At 39.4% G+C, this 19,732-nt stretch overlaps 1 protein-coding gene across 2 annotated transcripts in view; it reads left to right on the top strand.

Annotated features, from left to right (window-relative positions):
• The first annotated feature begins 5,918 nt into the window (after positions 1-5,918).
• LOC126481547 (39S ribosomal protein L41, mitochondrial) overlaps positions 5,919-19,732 on the top strand; it is an 86,640-nt gene continuing 72,826 nt past the window's right edge. Inside the window, exon 1 of one of the 2 annotated variants that reach the window (XM_050105381.1) lies at positions 5,919-6,144. In XM_050105381.1, coding sequence (XP_049961338.1) covers positions 5,982-6,144 — 163 coding nt within the window. In that variant the 5' untranslated portion in view covers positions 5,919-5,981. The remainder of the gene's footprint in view (positions 6,145-19,732) is intronic. The other variant, XM_050105382.1, reaches the window with a different exon arrangement.

Below are 19,732 nucleotides of genomic sequence, written 5' to 3'. Positions count from 1 at the left end.
AAGAACTCTGTAAATAATATACATTTCTGAAAAAAAGGGTGCCAACTTCACAGTAAGTGAAAAGATTGTCTCCTTAAATTGCAATTATCTCGTAAACTATTAGCTGCACAAAAAAATGTTACTTGGATTTTCGAAAGAACTCTTGGAGCTCTGTTCAGAACTGTGCTCAGAACTCTTGTACTTATTTACATTTTGCGGAAATTGTCAGAGAATGTTTTCGATACGAAAATTTTTTCGAGTATTGTTGTTTTTGTCGCTAAATTCTGCAGAACTATTGAAATTTTGTGCAAAGAACTCTAGAACTATGACACATCTAACAAGAACTGTGAAAAAAATGTATATTTCTCGAAAAAGGGGTGCTAACTTCACACGACTCTGATGATGCCCAGCTCTGGAATATTTATGTTCGCTGACAACATTAGCTGTGGGCTGCATAACAGTACTGTGCGCCTAACAAGAAGTAGCCATGTAACAATTGTGTTGATTATTGTCAGGGCCGGCTCTATGGAGGGGGAGGGGCGAACCGTGCCATCGCCCAGGGCGGCAGATTTTTGGGGGCGGCAAATCCATCTTCCGTAAGCGAAGGAATGTGAGAATAAATTGGGAAACACAATTATTCATAAAATCGTCTTACTGAAAATTATCTATGGTACAGATACAGTGTGCTCCGATTTACGAAAGAAACGTTTCCTCCAACAAAAATGGCTTAAAATGTATTGCACTGTAAACGTATCACTGACTGCTGGTTTGATTTTAAAGACATATTCGCAACAAAGAGACGAATGAGTGTGACATGTGAAAAGTAGACATCATGTATGAAATATGCTGTGTGAAAAGTTGACTATGTCGAAAAAGTGGGGGGGGGGGGGGGGGCGATAGGCAAGTTCGCGCGGGGCGGCAAAATCCCTGGAGCCGGTGCTGATTTGTGTGGTGTTGCACCTATTGATTGTCAATAGAATTTACAAAAATGAATGAAGAGCCTTTGACGTTACCTAGTCCTTCTTGCGATCGCCATTAAATTTGGTGTCACTATTCCTCATTAGTTTCTTTTTCAAACTGCCAGCAGGCTGCTGTGGGAGGAAGTGGAGCTCGTCCTAGCAGCCAAAGGGCTGCGAGCTCATGGTGAGCTTTCGTTCCCCACATACCTCTGTACAGTAAAAGTGTGCGAATGGTACAGATGCAGGGGACAAACCCTGTCATGCATGACAGTTCGTCATATGCAGAGGTTGGAGGAGTAGCAGAAAGGAATACGCATTAGCTCGTAAAATCGGTATTTTTTCCTACGTAATCATTACAGGTTATTATGCAAAAATGTATGTGCAAGTTTTAACAAATTTCCCAGTAACGAATAAGGAAGGAGGAGAGAGTGGTGAGAAATGCATGTTTGAATATTTGGGGGGGGGGGGGGGGGCGGGGACGAGGCGCCTATTTTTAACTATTGGGGGAGGGGGCACAAAGTACCCCCCTAAGTCGGCACCACTGTAGTGAACGCATTATTGCAGCAAAGATAGACACAAAGCCCACGCCCACCATAGTAGTACAAGTTTATATGTCAGCTAGCGCCGCAGACGATGAAGAGATCGATGAAATGTATGATGATATAAAAGAAATTATTCAGACAGTGACGGGAGACGAAAATTTAGTAGTCATGGGTGACTGGAAATCGATAGTACGAAAAGGAGGAGAAGGAAAACTAGTAGGTAAATATCGAATGGGGGTAAGGAATGAAAGAGGAAGCCACCTGGTACAATTTAGCACAGAGCATAACTTATCATATCTAACACTGGGTTCAAGAATCATGAAAGAAGATTGTATACATGGAAGAGGCCTAGAGACACTGGAAGGTTTCAGACAGAGAGAGATTTAGGAACCAGGTTTTAAATTGTAAGATATTTCCAGGAGCAGATGTGGGCCCTGACAACAATCTATCGGTTATGAACTATAGATTAACGCTGCAGAAACTGCAAAAAGGTGGGAGGATAAACTGACTAAACCAGAGGTTGTAGAGAGTTTCAGGGAGGGCATTAGGGAACAATTGACAAGATGGGGAAAAGAAATACAGTAGAAGAAGAATGGGTAGCTTTTAGAGATGAAATAGTGAGGGCAGCAGAGGATCATTTAGGTAAAAAGACGAGGGCTAGTAGAAATCCTTGGGTAACAGAAGAAATATTGAATTTAATTGGTGAAAGACGAAAATATAAAAATGCAGTAACTGAAGCAGGCGAAAAGGAATACAAATGTTTCCAAAAATTAGATCAACAGGAAGTGCAAAACGGATAAGCAGGGATGGCCAGAGGTCACATGTAAGGATGTAGAGGCATATATCACTAGGGGTAAGATATACATTGCCTACAAGAAAGTTAGAGAGACCTTTGGAGAAGAGAGAACCACTTGTATGAATATCAAGAGCTCAGATGGAAATCCAGTTCTAAGCAAAGAAGGGAACGGTGGAAGGAGTATATAGAGGGTTTAAACAAGGGCGATGTACAGGGTGTTTCAAAAATTACCGGTATATTTGAAACGGCAATAAAAACTAAACGAGCAGCGATAGAAATACACCGTTTGTTGCAATATGCTTGGGACAACAGTACATTCTCAGGCAGACAAACTTTCGAAATTACAGTAGTTACAATTTTCAACAACAGATGGCGCTGCAGTCTGGGAAACTATAGTACGATATTTTCCACATATCCACCATGCGTAGCAATAATATGGCGTAGTCTCTGAATGAAATTACCCGAAACCTTTGACAACGTGTCTGGCGGAATGGCTTCACATGCAGATGAGATGTACTGCTTCAGCTGTTCAATTGGTTCTGGATTCTGGCGGTACACCTGGTCTTTCTAGTGTCCCCACAGAAAGAAGTCACAGGGGTTCATGTCTGGCGAATAGGGAGGCCAATCCACGCCGCCTCCTGTATGTTTAGGATAGCCCAAAGCAATCACACGGTCATCGAAATATTCATTCAGGAAATTAAAGACGTCGGCCGTGCGATGTGGCCGGGCACCACCTTGCATAAACCACGAGGTGTTCGCAGTGTCGTTTAAGGCAGTTTGTACCGCCACAACTTCACGAAGAATGTCCAGATAGCGTGATGCAGTAATCGTTTCGGATCTGAAAAATGGGCCAATGATTCCTTTGGAAGAAATGGCGGCCCAGACCAGTACTTTTTGAGGATGCAGGGACGATGGGACTGCAACATGGGGCTTTTCGGTTCCCCATATGCGCCAGTTCCGTTTATTGACGAAGCCATCGAGGTAAAAATAAGCTTCGTCAGTAAACCAAATGCTGCCCACATGCATATCGCCGTCATCAATCCTGTGCACTACATCATTAGCGAATGTCTCTCGTGCAGCAATGGTAGCGGCGCTGAGGGGTTGCCGCGTTTGAATTTTGTATGGATAGAGGTGTAAACTCTGGCGCATGAGACGATACGTGGACGTTGGCGTCATTTGGACCGCAGCTGCAACACGGCGAACGGAAACCCGAGGCCGCTGTTGGATCACCTGCTGCACTAGTTGCGCGTTGCCCTCTGTGGTTGCCGTACGCGGTCGCCCTGCCTTTCCAGCACGTTTATCCGTCACGTTCCCAGTCCGTTGAAATTTTTCAAACAGATCCTTTATTGTATCGCTTTTCGGTCCTTTGGTTACATTAAACCTCCATTGAAAACTTTGTCTTGTTGCAACAACACTGTGTTCTAGGCGGTGGAATTCCAACACCAGAAAAATCCTCTGTTCTAAGGAATAAACCATGTTGTCTACAGCACACTTACACGTTGTGAACAGCACACGCTTACAGCAGAAAGACGACGTACAGAATGGCGCACCCACAGACTGCGTTGTCTTCTATATCTTTCACATCACTTGCAGCGCCATCTGTTGTTGAAAATTGTAACTACTGTAATTTAGAAAGTTTGTCCGCCTGAAAATGTACTGTTGTCCCTAGCATATTGCAACAAACGGTGTATTTCTATCGCTGCTCGTTTAGTTTTTATTGCCGTTTCAAATATACCAGTCATTTTTGAAACACCCTGTACTTGAGGACAATATTATGGAGGTGGAAGAGGACGTAGATGAAGACGAAATGGGAGATATGATACTGTGTGATGAGTTTCAGAGAGCATTGAAAGACCTAAGCCGAAACAAGGCCCTGGGAATAGACAACATTCCATTGGAACTACTGATAGCCTTGGGAGAGCCAGCCCTCACAAAACTCTACCATCTCGTGAGCAAGATGTTTGAGATAGGCGAAATACCCTCAGACTTCAAGAAAAATATACAATTCCGATCCCAAAGAAAGCAGGTGTTGACAGATGTGAAAATTACCGAAGTATCAGTTTAATAAGTCACGGCTGCAAAATACTAACGTGAATTCTTTACAGACGAATGGAAAACCTAGTAGAAGCCGACCTTGGGGAAGATCAGTTTGGATTCCATAGAAATACTGGAAGACGTGAGGCAATACTGACCTTACAAGTTATCTTAGAAGCTATATTAAGGAAAGGCAAACCTACGTTTCTAGCATTTGTAGACTTAGAGAAAGCTTTTGACAATGTTGACTGGAATACTCTCCTTCAAATTCTGAAGGTGGCAGGGGTAAAATACAGGGAGCGAAAGGCTATTTACAATTTGTACAGAAACCAGATGGCAGTTATAAGAGTCCAGGGAGACGAAAGGGAAGCAGTGGTTGGGAAGGGAGTGAGACGGGGTTGTAGCCGATCTCCGATGTTATTCAATCTGTATATTGAGCAAGCAGTAAAGGAAACAAAAGAAAAATTCGTAGTAGGAATTAAAATCCGTGGAGAAGAAATACAAACTTTGAGGTTTGCCGATGATATTGTAATTCAGTCACAGACATTAAATGGACCTGGAAGAGCAGTTGAACGGAATGGACAGTGTCTTGGAAGGAGGATATAAGATGAACATCAACAAAAACAAAACGAGGATAATGGAATATAGTCGAATTAAGTCGGGTGATGCTGAGAGAATTAGATTAGGAAATGTGACACTTAGAGTAGTCGATGAGTTTTGCTATTTCGGGAGCAAAATAACTGATGATGGTCGAAGTAGAGAGGATATAAAATGTAGACTGGCAATGGCAAGGAAAGCGATTCTGAAGAAGAGAAATTTGTTAACATCGAGTAGAGATTTAAGTGTCATTAATACCCTTCTGAAAGTATTTGTATGGAGTGTAGCCATGTATGGAAGTGAAACATGGACGATAAATAGTTTAGACAAGAAGAGAACAGGAACTTTCGAAATGTGGTGCAACAGAAGAATGCTGAAGATTAGATGGGTAGACCATATAACTAATGAGGAGGTGCTAAATACAATTGGGAAGATGAGAAATTTGTGGCATAACTTGACTAGAAGATGGTAGCGGTTGGTAGGACACATTCTGAGGCATCAAGTGATATTCAGTTTATTATTGGAGGGCAGTGTGGAGGTTAAAAATTGTAGGAGGAGATCAAGCGATACATACGCTAAGCAGATTCAAAAGGATGTAGGTAGTGGTACGTACTGGGTGATGAAACTTGCACAGCATAGAGTAGCGTGGGGAGTTGTATCAAACCAGTCTCTGGACTGAAGACCACAACAACAACTAATAAGTAACACACAACTTTTTACTAACAAGTTCAGCTATACTATTTATTATGTGTCTTCACATTCTCAGGCCATCTTCCAATATTTATCTTGGAAAACTCCCCTCAGAAAACGGATCAAAGATCTTTGAACTCTGGGCAAAACATTTTACCCAGATGTGTACATTTTAAAACTTTTGAAGTCAAAATGAACACAGTTCGTATTTTCCTGAGTAGATTTACAGTATTGATATTCACTGTGTAGCCCAACGAGTTAAAATTTTAACTCGTTGGTGTTGCCATTTGTTAGGACACCAGCTCGGGTTAGGTTGGCAGTGGTGTAACGGATGCAAACCATTTCACTCGGTGGTGTTTACTGTTTGGCTATGTCAATTTGAAAATGGCGTCGAATTGTGTTGCCATGCAATGTAGGTTTTTGAGTTTGTCTTCTACTAGTTATGGTAAAAGAAACTTCAGAAAGTTTTTGTTGCACAATAAAAGAGGCACAAGATTATTCAAGAAAGCGCAAACAGAAAAACCAGATCCTGACATTCCCATTTACCGTAAGTTTATCGACGAATTTTAAATATAGTCAGCTGCTGCCATAATTTGTTTGCCACTCTGTTACGGCAAGTTTCTTCGATGAAATGTGACAATATTAAAATGGCTCGTGAACGATAGTTTTTGTTAATTTTTTAAATTTTGGAGAAGCTTGGTGAGTAGCAAGTAGGGTGTTGTCGTAGGCAGTTACAAAAAACACATTTTCGTTAAAATATAGACGTGGCTATACAATTTTGTCATACCGATTTTTACGTTCTGTTAAAGCGGAAAGCATCATACTCAATAAAATAGACACTGTCAGTCTTCGCGCTTTCCGAGAAGTCGGTGTGGAATGGTGTTGTGAAGATGGTTGTTTCTGTGCGTTCTTTAGGATTATTTAATTCGGAAACTACTGTAGCTTGAAAGAGTGAAATCGTACCCTAATTTTGTTATTCAAATCACTGATTGATGTCTCCTCTGTGAAATGAAGGTATGTGGGCATTATTGTTTCACGTAGATGCACGTGTTCTGGAAGGACCAGGCTAGAGTTGGCTAGTGTGTCGTATTGGACTCGTCTCTTTAAATCTTGACTGTTGTGACATAAATGAAAAGTGCAAAGGGACAGGGAGGAGGGTCCACAACGTAACTTTTACTAAATATTGTATTGTAAATGGAAATGTGTGTGTGTGTGTGTGTGTGTGTGTGTGTGTTAAAATGTGCTACAATTCTTCATCTTCAACACATTACATTATCTTTTGCGGTGTGTTTTCTACAAATATCTTTCCTGTCCGCGTTTTGAAAGTGCCAATATACCTTCTTACCAATCAACTCCCTTCCAGCCTTTTTTTTATGAACCCATCTCTGAGGATTAAAGGTCAGAATGCGAATATTTTTTATTATTTATTACTGTAAATCTTGCGTTTTTTATCAATTGGTTGTCATCTGAGCAACCAAGATATGGTTTACTTGTGCTCTCCTGGCCAAACTATTGTAATTTTCTTAATTGCATCTTTAACCTGATCACCATTTGCTTTGTATAACTTTTCTCTCTTTTGAACTAGCTCTCTGAAATTTCAGTGGTTATTTTCCAACAGCTCAGAAGTTGTATTTAGTCAGGAATACTGGGCTCTAAACTTCATCTGATTGAGATCATATTAACACCTGTGGAATGTTCTGTTGTGGAAAGATATTTTCTGCAGGATGCACATTTATAGGTCTGGTTTCAAAGCAGTCTTTTTCACAGATTTTTGTATTTATCCACAATTTGATGCCTCATTGTAGCTTTGCTCAAGATATAGGCTCAGCCACATGATGCTAAAACACTAGGCCAAATTTAATACATTTCAAAGGAACATGCCTTCATCATTATAAATATCAACTTACAAGTGCCTTCATTGGATGGAGTTCATTATTAACATTCACCAGCATAGTCATTGCAGTTATGTTAGTGTATAAAAAGTAAAAAAGATAAAACACATGAAAGTTAGTAAAAATGTCATGCTTGCTTACTTGGTAACAAAGTCGTCCTCCTGAAATGTGGCCTGTCAAATGTGTACTTCAGCAAAGGAAAATCAGTGCAGTGCATGCAGAGAGAAAGAGAGAATATATGGTGTTATTCTGGTCATAAATTTGTCTGTACAGCTACTCTTTTGCTAGGAAAAATGTGCAGATGTCAACACAGCATGTGTTGTTATTGTCTGGAATGATTTACCTTTGGTGATGTATAAATGTTGATTGGCCACATGTTAAGGTGGTCTTACTACCAGGCAAGTGATCACAAAATTTTTATTGGTGCAAGTGTGTTTTTGTCTTTTTACCCTTTTATACACTGTCATAATTCTGTTGCTTGTTTTTTTTCTCTGAATGTATTCCATGTATTGATTGTTGTTTGTAGATATTGCTGACTATGAAGGCACATTCCTTTGAAACATATTAAATTATATGTTAGTATCATGTATAGCTAAGCCTGCAAGATTTTTTTTACAAGTTTTTGTAGATTTTTTTGCTACATGATTTACTCATAAATGTGAGAGAACGGTACTTCAGAGTTTAAGAATATCCAGGCGTCTTCATCTAGGCATAAATCGCTTCATCAATTAAATATGTGTTTTAATTGTAGAGAAAATTAATTACTGTTTTCTAGGCCTTCATAGTGTGTGCACAGTTAAACAGCATACGGATTAGGTAACATTTTCAAAGTTATGTGGATTTAATTGATTATCTTGCTGCTCTGTACCACAAATTCACTGCCGATAGGAGTGCGAGAAGTTTCAAACCCGTGCAGGGCAGTAACATGTTTTGGAACATGGTACTGAACTCACAGTTTAGTACTGTTCTGTACAGCAATTAATCTATAAAGCTTCAAGCATATTTTGTAGAAAAATGACCTTTTGTTGTGTTATTTCTGTAGGCGTATTACAAGGAACAAAGTTGTGAGAGTGGCAAGTTGGAGCACCCTTGATCAGCTGGGTCAGAAACAACTTGCATCATAACTTGAGGATTTGTTGCAGGTTTTGACTTCCGAAGAAAATAGCTCACTGGAACCAGCTCTACAATGCACATCAGGTTACTGGTGTAGCTGAAACTTGGAAGTAGTTCATGCAGGTCCCTTAAGGGTGTTCTGTAAAAATTTCGTTAAAATCGAAGAGAGTTATGCTGTGACCCCTAGGTTCTCAACTTTGACGACATTTTCCACTGTGCTATGTTAGTGAAAGGTTTTGCCAAGTCGTAGACTATTTTGGACCCATGTAAAATTACTGAGTAGATTGAAAGCTACTGTTCAGCCACATGTCAACACTGTAGTGTGGAAAGAAAAACAGCCAAAGGAATGCCAAGTTTTAAAGTCTTGCATTTAAAAAATTTGAAGCTGTACATTGTTCAACCACCACACAAACTCTCTGACAAACATAACAGAAATACACTTTCCAGATCTTGGGAAGCATCCAAACCAGTTGGAATATCAATAAAACACATACCCTGGAAGAATTCCAGTTTGATACTAGAGAGAGAGCACCCAGCGACCTCTTCCTCATGCTTGGGAAAAAGTATGCATTACTCCTGGTGTATAAGCAGGGAAAAAGAATTTATTTTTTATTTATTTATTTATTTAACCTGGCAAGATTAGGGCCATCAGGCCCTCTTACATCTAACCAGGCATTCTACTTATTTTACATTCATATGTTTTAGTAGGCATGTTAAACTAAATCTAGTACAAAAAGTGAAATAAACAATTTGAAAGGTACACCTGGAAAAATACATACATATAGAGTTTATATTCTTAGGTCACAAGTACTGTTATAATTAGACATTATTGAAGAGACCGATTTTAGATAGGAGTGCCGGCAGCAGGGAGTATGAGGGAGATTCATGGTGAAGGGAGGAGAAGAATAGACACATGATGAAACATAATTAAGGAAATATAAAGGAAAAGAAGATTGCGTGGCTAATAGAGAAAGATGAAGAGGAAGGCATCTCAGGAGCAAGATAGGAGACGCTAGCTTTGCTATTTGACAGATGAGGGGATTGTCCTTGTACATTAATTTTGTGGAGAACTTTGTGAGGATGATAGTAGGAAATGCTTCAACTTCTTCTTAAAAGCAGCAGGAGATCGAATTTTGCGCAAGGTAAGGGGCAGTTTGTTCCAGAGGCGGACAGCGGCAACTGAGAAGGAGTTTGCAAAAGTTTTTGTTTTGTGAGTGGGCACAGTTAGGATACCAAATAAGAGTGACCTCGTGTTTCGATTATGATGATACGACAGGTTTTTAATCTCTGAAGCAAGGTACTGGGGTGCTTGCGCGATGAGGAGTCGGTGGAGTAGACATAGAGTGTGGTAGTCACGCAATTTGTCCGGCCGCAGCCACCCTAGCTCGGAGTATGAAGCACTAACATGATCATATCGGCGAATGTTGCAGGTGTAACGCACACAGGCATTCATGGTTAGCTCTAGCCGTCTTTTGTTTTCACTACTCATGCCTTGTTGAATCACATCACAATAGTGGAGGTTCGGTAGAACGAGTGCTTGCACGAGCTGGCGTTTCAAGTCCTGTGGAAATATGTTCCGAAACTTTTTGAGAGCATAGAGACAAGCAGACTTCTTTCGGCACACTGCGACTGTATTCTCCGCCCAGTTGAGATGCTCATCCAAAGTTACACCCAAGTTCTTCACTGTTTTCTGGTATGGTATTGGAGTACCGTCGAGCAGAATAGGAGGTAGCCGTTCGCGGAAATCTGAACTTATTAATTTCTGATGGGCTATTAAGATTACTTGCGTCTTTTTTGCATTTAGTTTAAGCCCCAGGTTTTTTGCCCATCTCACTACTGAAGACAGATCATCATTCATCTGAGCGATTGCAGTGTTTACATCTTCAGGTCTGACGCTAAAGTAGAGCTGGAGGTCGTCGGCATAGAAATGATATTTACAGGAGGACAGAACCGACGAAATATCGTTGACATATAAAGAAAACAAAAGTGGTCCTAAGACTGATCCTTGTGGCACTCCCGAGGAAACATGTTTCCAGGAAGATTTTTCATTTACGCAGACAACACATTGCTGTCTGTCTTTTAAGTAGCTTTCAAACCATCTCATTGCACTATCAGAGAAGTTAAGCTGTTGCATTTTTCTGAGCAATATGTCAAAGTTAACAGTGTCAAAAGCTTTGCTGAAGTCCAGTAGCGTCAATATTGTTGCCTTTCAATTGTCGATGGCATATTTCAGGTCATCAGTTACTTTAATTAGAGCAGTGTTTGTGCTGTGATGTTTACGGAAACCGGATTGAAATTTGTCATATAGGCTGAATTCGTGCAAGTGTTTAGTGATTTGGTCATGAACAATATATTCAAGTGCTTTAGAAACAGCAGGCAGTATGCTAATTGGTCGGTAATCACTAGGCAGTTGCGGGTTTTCGATCTTAGGGATGGGTCGAATTAGGCATCTTTTCCATGCAGTGGGATATATTCCGTTCACGAGGGAAAAATTAAATATGTCAGTTAAGACAGGTACTAAGATATCGGCAACATTCTTAATCATGGTTATACCGATACTGTCGCTGCCTATTGCATCAGAAGAGATTCTCATTATTGCTTTTCTTGCCGTATTTGTTGTTACATGTTTTAGATGGAAGGTATCGTTGTTAGTTATCCTGTTTGGGGATTATTGTGGACGGTAATTATCAGCTGTGCTGGTATTCAAAGGTGCAGAGAAGAATTCATTTAATTCGTTAGCTGACACATGAAAAGTAGTTTCCGATTTTGCCTTTCCGACCCCCAAGCTACGAAGATTCTTCCATAGAGTCGTGGGCGTCAGATCGCTGCATACAAGGGAGAAAATTATAACCCACTGTAACATTGGTCTGCTGCAGGATCCTTTTGCATTTTTTCAATTCAAATAGGATGAGTTTCTTGGAGAAATAAAAGCTTATGTACATAAATTAGCATAGCTTTAGAGAGCATCACACTTAATAAATGCACCTTTAACTTTTCACATATATCGTGCAAACCATGGAAGTGGGCCAACAGGTAGAGGCTATATTGTTAGATATCATGAATGTGTTTGATACTGTATCTTAGACAGTTAAAAAAAGACCTGGGCATGTGGAATAGGTTCTTCAATATTTGAATGGTTTAAAGACATTTTGAGTGATACAGCTTAAGTACATTGTAAAATAACAAGTGTTCACCACTTCAGGAGTTCTGTCCCAAGAAATTTGACGGAGCTGCCCTTTCCTCCATGTATGACCATGTGGGCAGCAGTCAGAGACTTGACTGCTGACACTGTTGTATTGCCACTGAATGACTGTAGGGGGGGTTCAGAATAACTTGGAAAAAAATATCTATGTAGTACAACAAATGGTAGCTTGCTTCAAATGTGGATCAGTTTAAGTTAATGCAGATGGGCAGAAGGAAAAGTCATGTGTACTGAAATACAGTACTAACGGTGTGCAATTTCAGTCACATTGAGTAAATATCTAAGCATAACATTGTGAAATAATGTGGAATGGAACATTATGGAGAACAGCTAGTTATGATGTGTTGGAAGAATTCTGATAATGTGTACCACATGGATAAAGGAATACTACACTAGTATCTGGTACACCAATTAGGTTAGGCTAAAGGAAGATGTCAGAGTAATTCAGGGCTGTGTTACCAGATGGGTCAGTCAGTACCAGTTTACGGAAATGATCCATGAGTTTTGATAGGAATCCTTGGGGGAAAACTAATTTTTTTATTTTGCGGACAGCTATGTCAAGATGTTTGGAGAAGCTGCGTTCGAGACTGGCAGCAGAACAATTTGACAGCCTCCAGTGTTCATCTTGCGCATGGACAATAAAGAGAAATTATGAGAGATTAGGGCTCATACAGGGGCTTGAAGTCATTTATTTTTCCCCCTCTGTATTTGTGAGTAATACTAGGGATGTCACTGTACAGTGACTTGTGAAGTATGTAGTCAAATGTACACAATATGGTGCTTTTTGTTGCAGTGCTGTGTTCAAACTGTTTATCGTAGGAAGCACGATGAAACAGATCCTAGCCCATCAGAAGTTACTTATGCAACCTCTTCAGAAAATGGAGCTTGATATGCTCCTACAGTGGGGGTAGCAGCATCAAGCAGTATTGGGTGAGGGAGACGGGGCCTAGTCCCTAATAAATGAAAAGCAACCACTCACCTATAGCTAACACGTCTGGTGCATGGAAATGTGCAACAGGAAACTGTATTTATACTAGCTTTCAAGCTCTTGTTACTTCCCTAGTAGAAGTAAACACATTCACGCACACAAGCAGACACCCAAATGCACACAGCTGTTGTCACTATAAGATTAACTGTTGATTATCATTAGCAGTTGCCTGGAAAGATGGAGGTGGGGAGGTGATTGTGAAGGATGCACAAAGTGAGGAGAAGTTAGTGAGATAGTGTGACGCAGGTCTTTCAGTAGATGACTCGGCTGGTGCACAAAAAGACGAAAGGAATTCAAAGGGTAGATTATATAAGAGATCGAGGGAGTGGAGAGAGGTAAGGAGAGGAAGGTGGAGATGAATAGGGAGACAGGGAAGGGGGGGGAGGGAGAGAGAGAGGGGGGGGGGGAAGAGGCAAGGTGAGGGAGTGGGAAGCAAGTTACTGGAAGTTTATGCCAGGGAGCTTAAGAGCCTGCAGGATATGCTGTAGGGACAATTACCACCTACATTGTTCAAAGAAATTTGTGCATGAAAGTAGTATCCAAATGGCTCATTTAGTGAAGCAGCTGTTGAAGTCATTATGTTCTTGTGTGCAGTATGCTTGGCAGATGGATTGTCAAGGTTGTGTTGTGTTGTGCAGTGTGTTTGGAACTGGATGGCTGTAGTTTGGTGGTGGCCATTCATACGGATAGACAGTTGGTTACTTGTCATAGAATACTGAACAGTTGTTGCAGCATATCTGATATGATGCTGCTTTTACACATGGCACTGCCGTTTATTGGGTGGGAAACCTCTTTTGACTGTGCTGCGGTAAGATGTTGTGGATGGGTGTGTATGACAGATCTTGCACCTCGTTCGACCACAAGGGAATGAACCGTTGGCAGCAGGATTAGAATAGAATATTTGTAGGTTGAGTGGGTGACAGAACAGAACTTTGTGATGTGTGTAGGATTTTGTATTGAATTTGCCTGATTTCGGGGCACAACAAGAGGTAATCAAAACCCCTGGTGAAGGATGTGGTTGGATTTCTAATAAGGGTGATAATCCATGATCAGTGGAGTGCTGCGGCTGGTTAACAGGTTTAATGATGTCTGAGGCGTAGATGGCACTGGAGATATCTTTACAGATAGGCTGTGTAGAATACTGTCTGAGAATAAAGACTGTAGTAGGGTTGTCAGTATATTTTAGCAACTCCTGCTTTCGACTGTCAGTGTAGTGTCCACAAGTGGCGAGACTGTAAGTAGGACTTTTCGACACGGAACTGCTAAAGTGGAGATACTGTTGGTGGTTGGTGCACTGGACATGAAAGGACATATTTATGGAGCCATCTGAGTGGTGGCGATAGACATCTAGGAAGGTGGCTTGTTGAATGTAGAAGGACCAGATGAAGCAGATTTGGAGTAGGTATTGAGGTTATGAAAGAAAGAACAAGTATAAGTGGTAAAGTCAGTCTTGCCATGTCCATGTGCATGTGTGTTTGTCTGTGTGCGTGAATGTGTTTACTTCTAGTAGAGAAAGAGCAAGAGCTCGATAGCTAGCGTAAATACTGTTCTTTTGCATGTTTCTATGTACTGCACATCAGGAAGCTATTGGTGAGTGCTTGTCTTTTCTTTATTTTACAAAGATTAATATCATGAGACTTAATGTTATTCTTCTTTTTACAATCAAAAACTAAGTTTTTGCCTCCTGAACCTAAATTATGCTGAAATGAAGGTAGGTAATTCTGTTCCACTTAAATGCCCTGTAGTAGAGTCCTGAAAATTCAGTCTGTTGTAGACCAAAGGGTGGCAGAGTATGTGAAAATGCCAAGTTAATGAGAAAGGTGTTAAAAAAAGAACAAATACATGATTTTTTCGTCATAAAATACTTTGATTTGTGCTGGAAGATGAAACAGTTACAAAGAGTGCTATACTCAAACTGGCTGAATAAAACATAAGAAAATACCTAATATATGAACTGTGTATAAATGTAACTTAAGAGTATTTCAGTTTACCCTTAAATCGAGGAAAATTACTTTGCAAAGGCATATATAGCCTTTACTAATGAAAATTAATGAATACAGTAATTTTTTACGTGATAAGATAGACTTCAGAAAATTACCTTATGAAGGCGTAAACCTTTTTCTAATAAAAATTAACTAGCCTACTTTTAAAAAAGTAACTTTTTTAAAAAAATGCATAATGTCCTGGTGTTTTCCACACCACAATGTGCTTTTTGATACTTCATCACAAAGCTGATGAAGGAACAGAAAGTCTTACTGACACACCTTGTTGTTCATAATACTGAAGGACAGTTTTGACAGCCTTTAGTCTTTCGCTGTGAGATATTTAAGGTCTTGTGTGGTGGAGTCCTCAACATCATTTTCATGAATTTCTTAATTATTGGTGACAGCAGCAGTAATTTCTGCATCAGACATAATGTCTTGCTCAGTACCATTCTGGAACCACTCTTCATCTTCTTTCATCAGCTTCATCATGATGCTCAATAAACTCATTCCCTTGTGATCAAGGAATTTTCTCCAGGAATGAACAAGCAATAGTGACTGTGACTTATTCCTGGAGCGTGTCATATTCAGTAGTTCTATTTTCCTTAATGCCTGGATAATACCTTGACCATTCTCATTTGCAGAAAGAAAGGAGGACAACAGCTTGTGCTTACATCTTCTGTTGAGACTAACCAAAACTTGGCCTTTGGGCTGCCATAAAAAGATGCGTTGTCTAAAATCAGAGTAGAATTCCTCGGCAGTTTTTAGATCTTAAAACCTGCTCAGCTGATGCCCATGAGGCAAATACTGCATGAAACCATTCTTTGAAAATTGCATTGCTCATCCAGACATTTGACTGGTTTCACTGAGCAAGGTGGCGCAGTGGCTAGAACACTGGACTCACATTCGGGAGGACGATGGTTCAATCCCGGATCCTCCCATCCTGGTTTAGGTTTTCCGTGATTTCCCTAATTCGCTCCAGGCAAATGCCGAGATGGTTCATTTGAAAGGTCACAGCTGACTTTCTTCCCCAAAAGCAACCCAATCCAACTCTACAGCTCTCTTAACTGATCCAACTGGTTTCAGTACCACACTGAAAGTTTATCCATTTCAGTGTACTTTAAATGCATGTGGATGTTTTTATTTTCCAATGAGGTCATGTTTTGAGTTGGTCTCCTCTTGCATTACTGCATGCTAGAATTGAGACCCTCTCCTTGCTCCTTTTAAAATTAAGGGTTGACTGTTCCCTGTAAGCAAGATTTGTAGTTTGTAACAGTTTATAATTTAACCCTGTGTTATAAAAGTTGTACAGTTCCTCTCCAGTCAAACCTTAAACCTTGATGAATTTCTGAAATTTTCCTTAAACTGAGTCACACTCTGTGTCACCAGTTACTTTTTTTCCCCACAAATACTAAGCTGTTGGGCTTCATTGTATTTTTTCCAGTGATCAAGTTGGCCAGTCCATGTGACTAATTTTGGATAGTAGTCTGTTTTAATTCTTCATAAAATTTTCAGGCCTTGTCTTTCAAGATTGGTCCACTAAATGGCATGCCCTTCTCTCTTGTCTGACAAAACCAAATTTAGTGGGCTTCATTTACCTCATTAAACTCAATTTTCTTCTTACTTTTCCTTCTTTCAGTGTTTCTGTGCAAATTTGCTTAACACACCAATACTCGATTTTTGTCATCTTCTTCCAGTCTCCAGTCATACTTTTACTGACTCCTAAGTCCTTAGTCACTACACCATAATTTTCTCACTTATCCAGTCTCTTTAAGGCCAAACTTTTGCTCTATGGACAAGTCAACCTGTTTTCTTTTAATGGAAGATGCCATCAGAGAGCACTGTACTCTGAAGCACGCAAAAGCTTCGAAACAGTTTGACTAATATTCAGTCAACTTGCACAGCACGGTTAAGAAATTAACTAACTTTAAAAGTAGTTAGTTAATTTCTTAACTGTACATTTTGGGAGTGAACAGTGATCAATGTGTGACTATCAAAAACAGTCTTGATCGCAATTTATTTATTACGGTGACCAGTTTCGACCACTACTGTGGCCATCTTCCATCTTCAAGTCGTATACAAAGCTTTAATTAGAGGGCTACATACATTGAAGAAAATACATAAAGTTATAAAGCTATAAAACGATGAATTACCAATGAGTAAGAACTTCCTTCTGGTGGTAAAATCACTACTGGTGAAACCAGTTCACATCTTACTATATATAATAGAGGCTCTGCCTACTTCTGATGGAATGGTGTCATTACTAACCAATGAGTTATAGGTCAAATAATAATATAAAATGTCTTAGTTAAAATAACATTGTCAAGAAAGGAAAATGAACACACACTAAACTTAGCTTGTTCAACAGCTATTGTCAATTAAGAAGCGTTAAAAATATTTAAACATGTAGGATAATGAACTTCGTTTTGGCAGTACATGGGTTTCCCTCCCAAGGCCTGTTAGTGAACCATGTGGAACCACTGGTTGCCATGATGAAGTTGGACGCCGTTCCAAAGTTGTGGCAGCAGGCTTCTTTCCACTGAAGTTGTTGTACAGTCGATAGGCAAACTAGTGGTTGCCATGGTGAGGATAAACGCCAGTCCAAAGATGTGGCAGCAGGCTTCTTTCTAACGAAGTTGTTGCAAAAGTGGAATGGCAAAGACTGTCACATGAGACGATTTACTATTGAACAGTAACATGTCTTTATTGAAACGATTTTCAATGAGTAGGCTGCAGTAATCATTAACTGACATGTAGTACATGCTGCACAGATACGATTTACTGGTGTAATGAGACACTTCCATTTACATAGATTACATAAGAATTCTTACAGATCAATACTAAGGGGGGAAAAATCGAGAGGACACAGTAGTTGTGCATATTTATGAAATATTTTCTATGAAGTTCATATGTAGATTCCAATATTTTTTTCTTTTTTTGTTATATATATATATATATATATATATATATATATATATATATATATATATATATATATATATATATACAAAAGTGACAATTTTTAAAAGGCATTGCTATGTCTTACGTTGCATACCAGGAATTTTGCTAAACACAAAGAACTTAATAAGCATAATATATTTAAAATGTAGCCCTATCAGTGTGATTTATTAAGCATCCCAATTCCTGTTGATATAAAGTACTAGCTGTGCCCCATGCTGTTAAACAGTTCTATGTAAATAACTGTTAATGCCAAATGTACATACATTACATTGGTATGGAATTTAGTGATGAGTTTATCCTACAGGAATATTTCTGCAACCGTAGACATATATATGTATGTATTTCATTTGTCAAAACAGTTAAAAACTAATCTCTACACTAAACTTAATGCTTTCGTTTAATAGTTATCTTTCACGAATGTCTTTTAGTCACATTTCTCATCCCATGGTAGCGGTAGCCTATGTGTTAATTCAGGATGTAGGCTATTTCCATTCCATGGTTATCCAAATCCATCCAGCTGCTAATTCACTGAAGAAAGGAAATAAGCAGTTTCTAGTTTTGTGCAATGCAAATTTTATATTTGTACGGGCTGTGTCGTCATCTGCTCTCACGTGCATGCCTGTTACCAGCGGATATGCTCACATATCATAATCAAATCTGACATTACTAGAAGCCAACCACATTCTAAATATAAAGAAGTGTAAAGCCATAATATCTCCTTGTTGTACAACTTTTAAATGAAAGCATCTTCATGATCTAAAACTGCCTCAGAAGCTATAAGATATGCCTGACACTCAGTGGTTAAAATACAATGGGCTTCTATGAAAGTATGGGTTAAACATTCTGAGGATTGTATAAACATGTATTCATTACGATGAATCGTGTTATATAAAACATACTAAATGGTAAAAACACTTTAACAAGTACCTTACAGTTCAAAAGTCAAAGAGAAAATAACTTTTTCTACATGTAATTATCGTTCCACATTTTGCACTATATTCTTCAAATCAATAAATATCTTGCACTACACACTTTTAAAAGTAACCTGTGTTTTCATTGAGGTTGTAAGTTATTTCCATTCCAAATTTCTTCCTTATCTGCCTAGCCGTTTTGGCGTAAAGGAGTAACAAACACTTGCACACAAACTTTCACATTCATAATATGTACGGGATAGTAAACACGCATTGCCTTGTATTCATTTCACTCGTTCAGTGGTATTTGCTGTTCATTCTTTCTTATATACCTCGCAAAGGCACCTCAGGCACTGGATGTTCTAGAACATTGTATAGACTGTGTGCCATTTGACTTAATTCAGGGAATTATTTCTCACAGTGAGACTTATACTAAGCTGCATTAACAGAAGAGAGAGATAATAATTGTAAAGAATGCCATGCATTTGTTTCATCTGCACATCTCCCTATTCAACTTGGCAGATGGCAAACGTGAATAGTGATTGTCAGTAGACCTCCATATAAGCCCAAATTTATCCAGGTTTTCTGTCACAGTCATTACACAAGAGTGTGTGCAAATAAGTACCATGCCGTTAAACTTCCTGTGTAACATACACTCATAGACTTCTAAGTGTATGGCTTGCAATTTTGTCCATACAAAAATCATCAATAATGTCAAGTGAGAGACACTACAGAAATATGTTGTGTGGCTTGGAAGCCATACTCTTAAGGCTATGAGTTAGTGTTTGTTGCAAAGGAAGTTTAATGGCATGGTACTTCCTTGCGCGTGTGCAGACACACACACACACACACACACACACACACACACACACACACAAGTTGAATGGGGAGAACATTCACCGCAAATGGTGTATGCTAATTGCAGAGTACTGATGTACTTACATCTGCCATCATTAGATGGGTGTGACAATGTGATAAAATGGAAATATTTTAAACTGTGCACTACTAATGGACCTGACCTTATTGACAGTTTCATTATAGAGATGGGAATTAGCATTCACAAAGTTATCATGGTCATGATGATTC

Source organism: Schistocerca serialis, chromosome 5 (genome assembly GCF_023864345.2).
Source record: "Schistocerca serialis cubense isolate TAMUIC-IGC-003099 chromosome 5, iqSchSeri2.2, whole genome shotgun sequence".
NCBI classification, from domain to species: domain Eukaryota; kingdom Metazoa; phylum Arthropoda; class Insecta; order Orthoptera; family Acrididae; genus Schistocerca; species Schistocerca serialis.
Note: the sequence above shows the minus strand (reverse complement) of the source record. Positions and strands in the feature narration are given on the sequence as shown.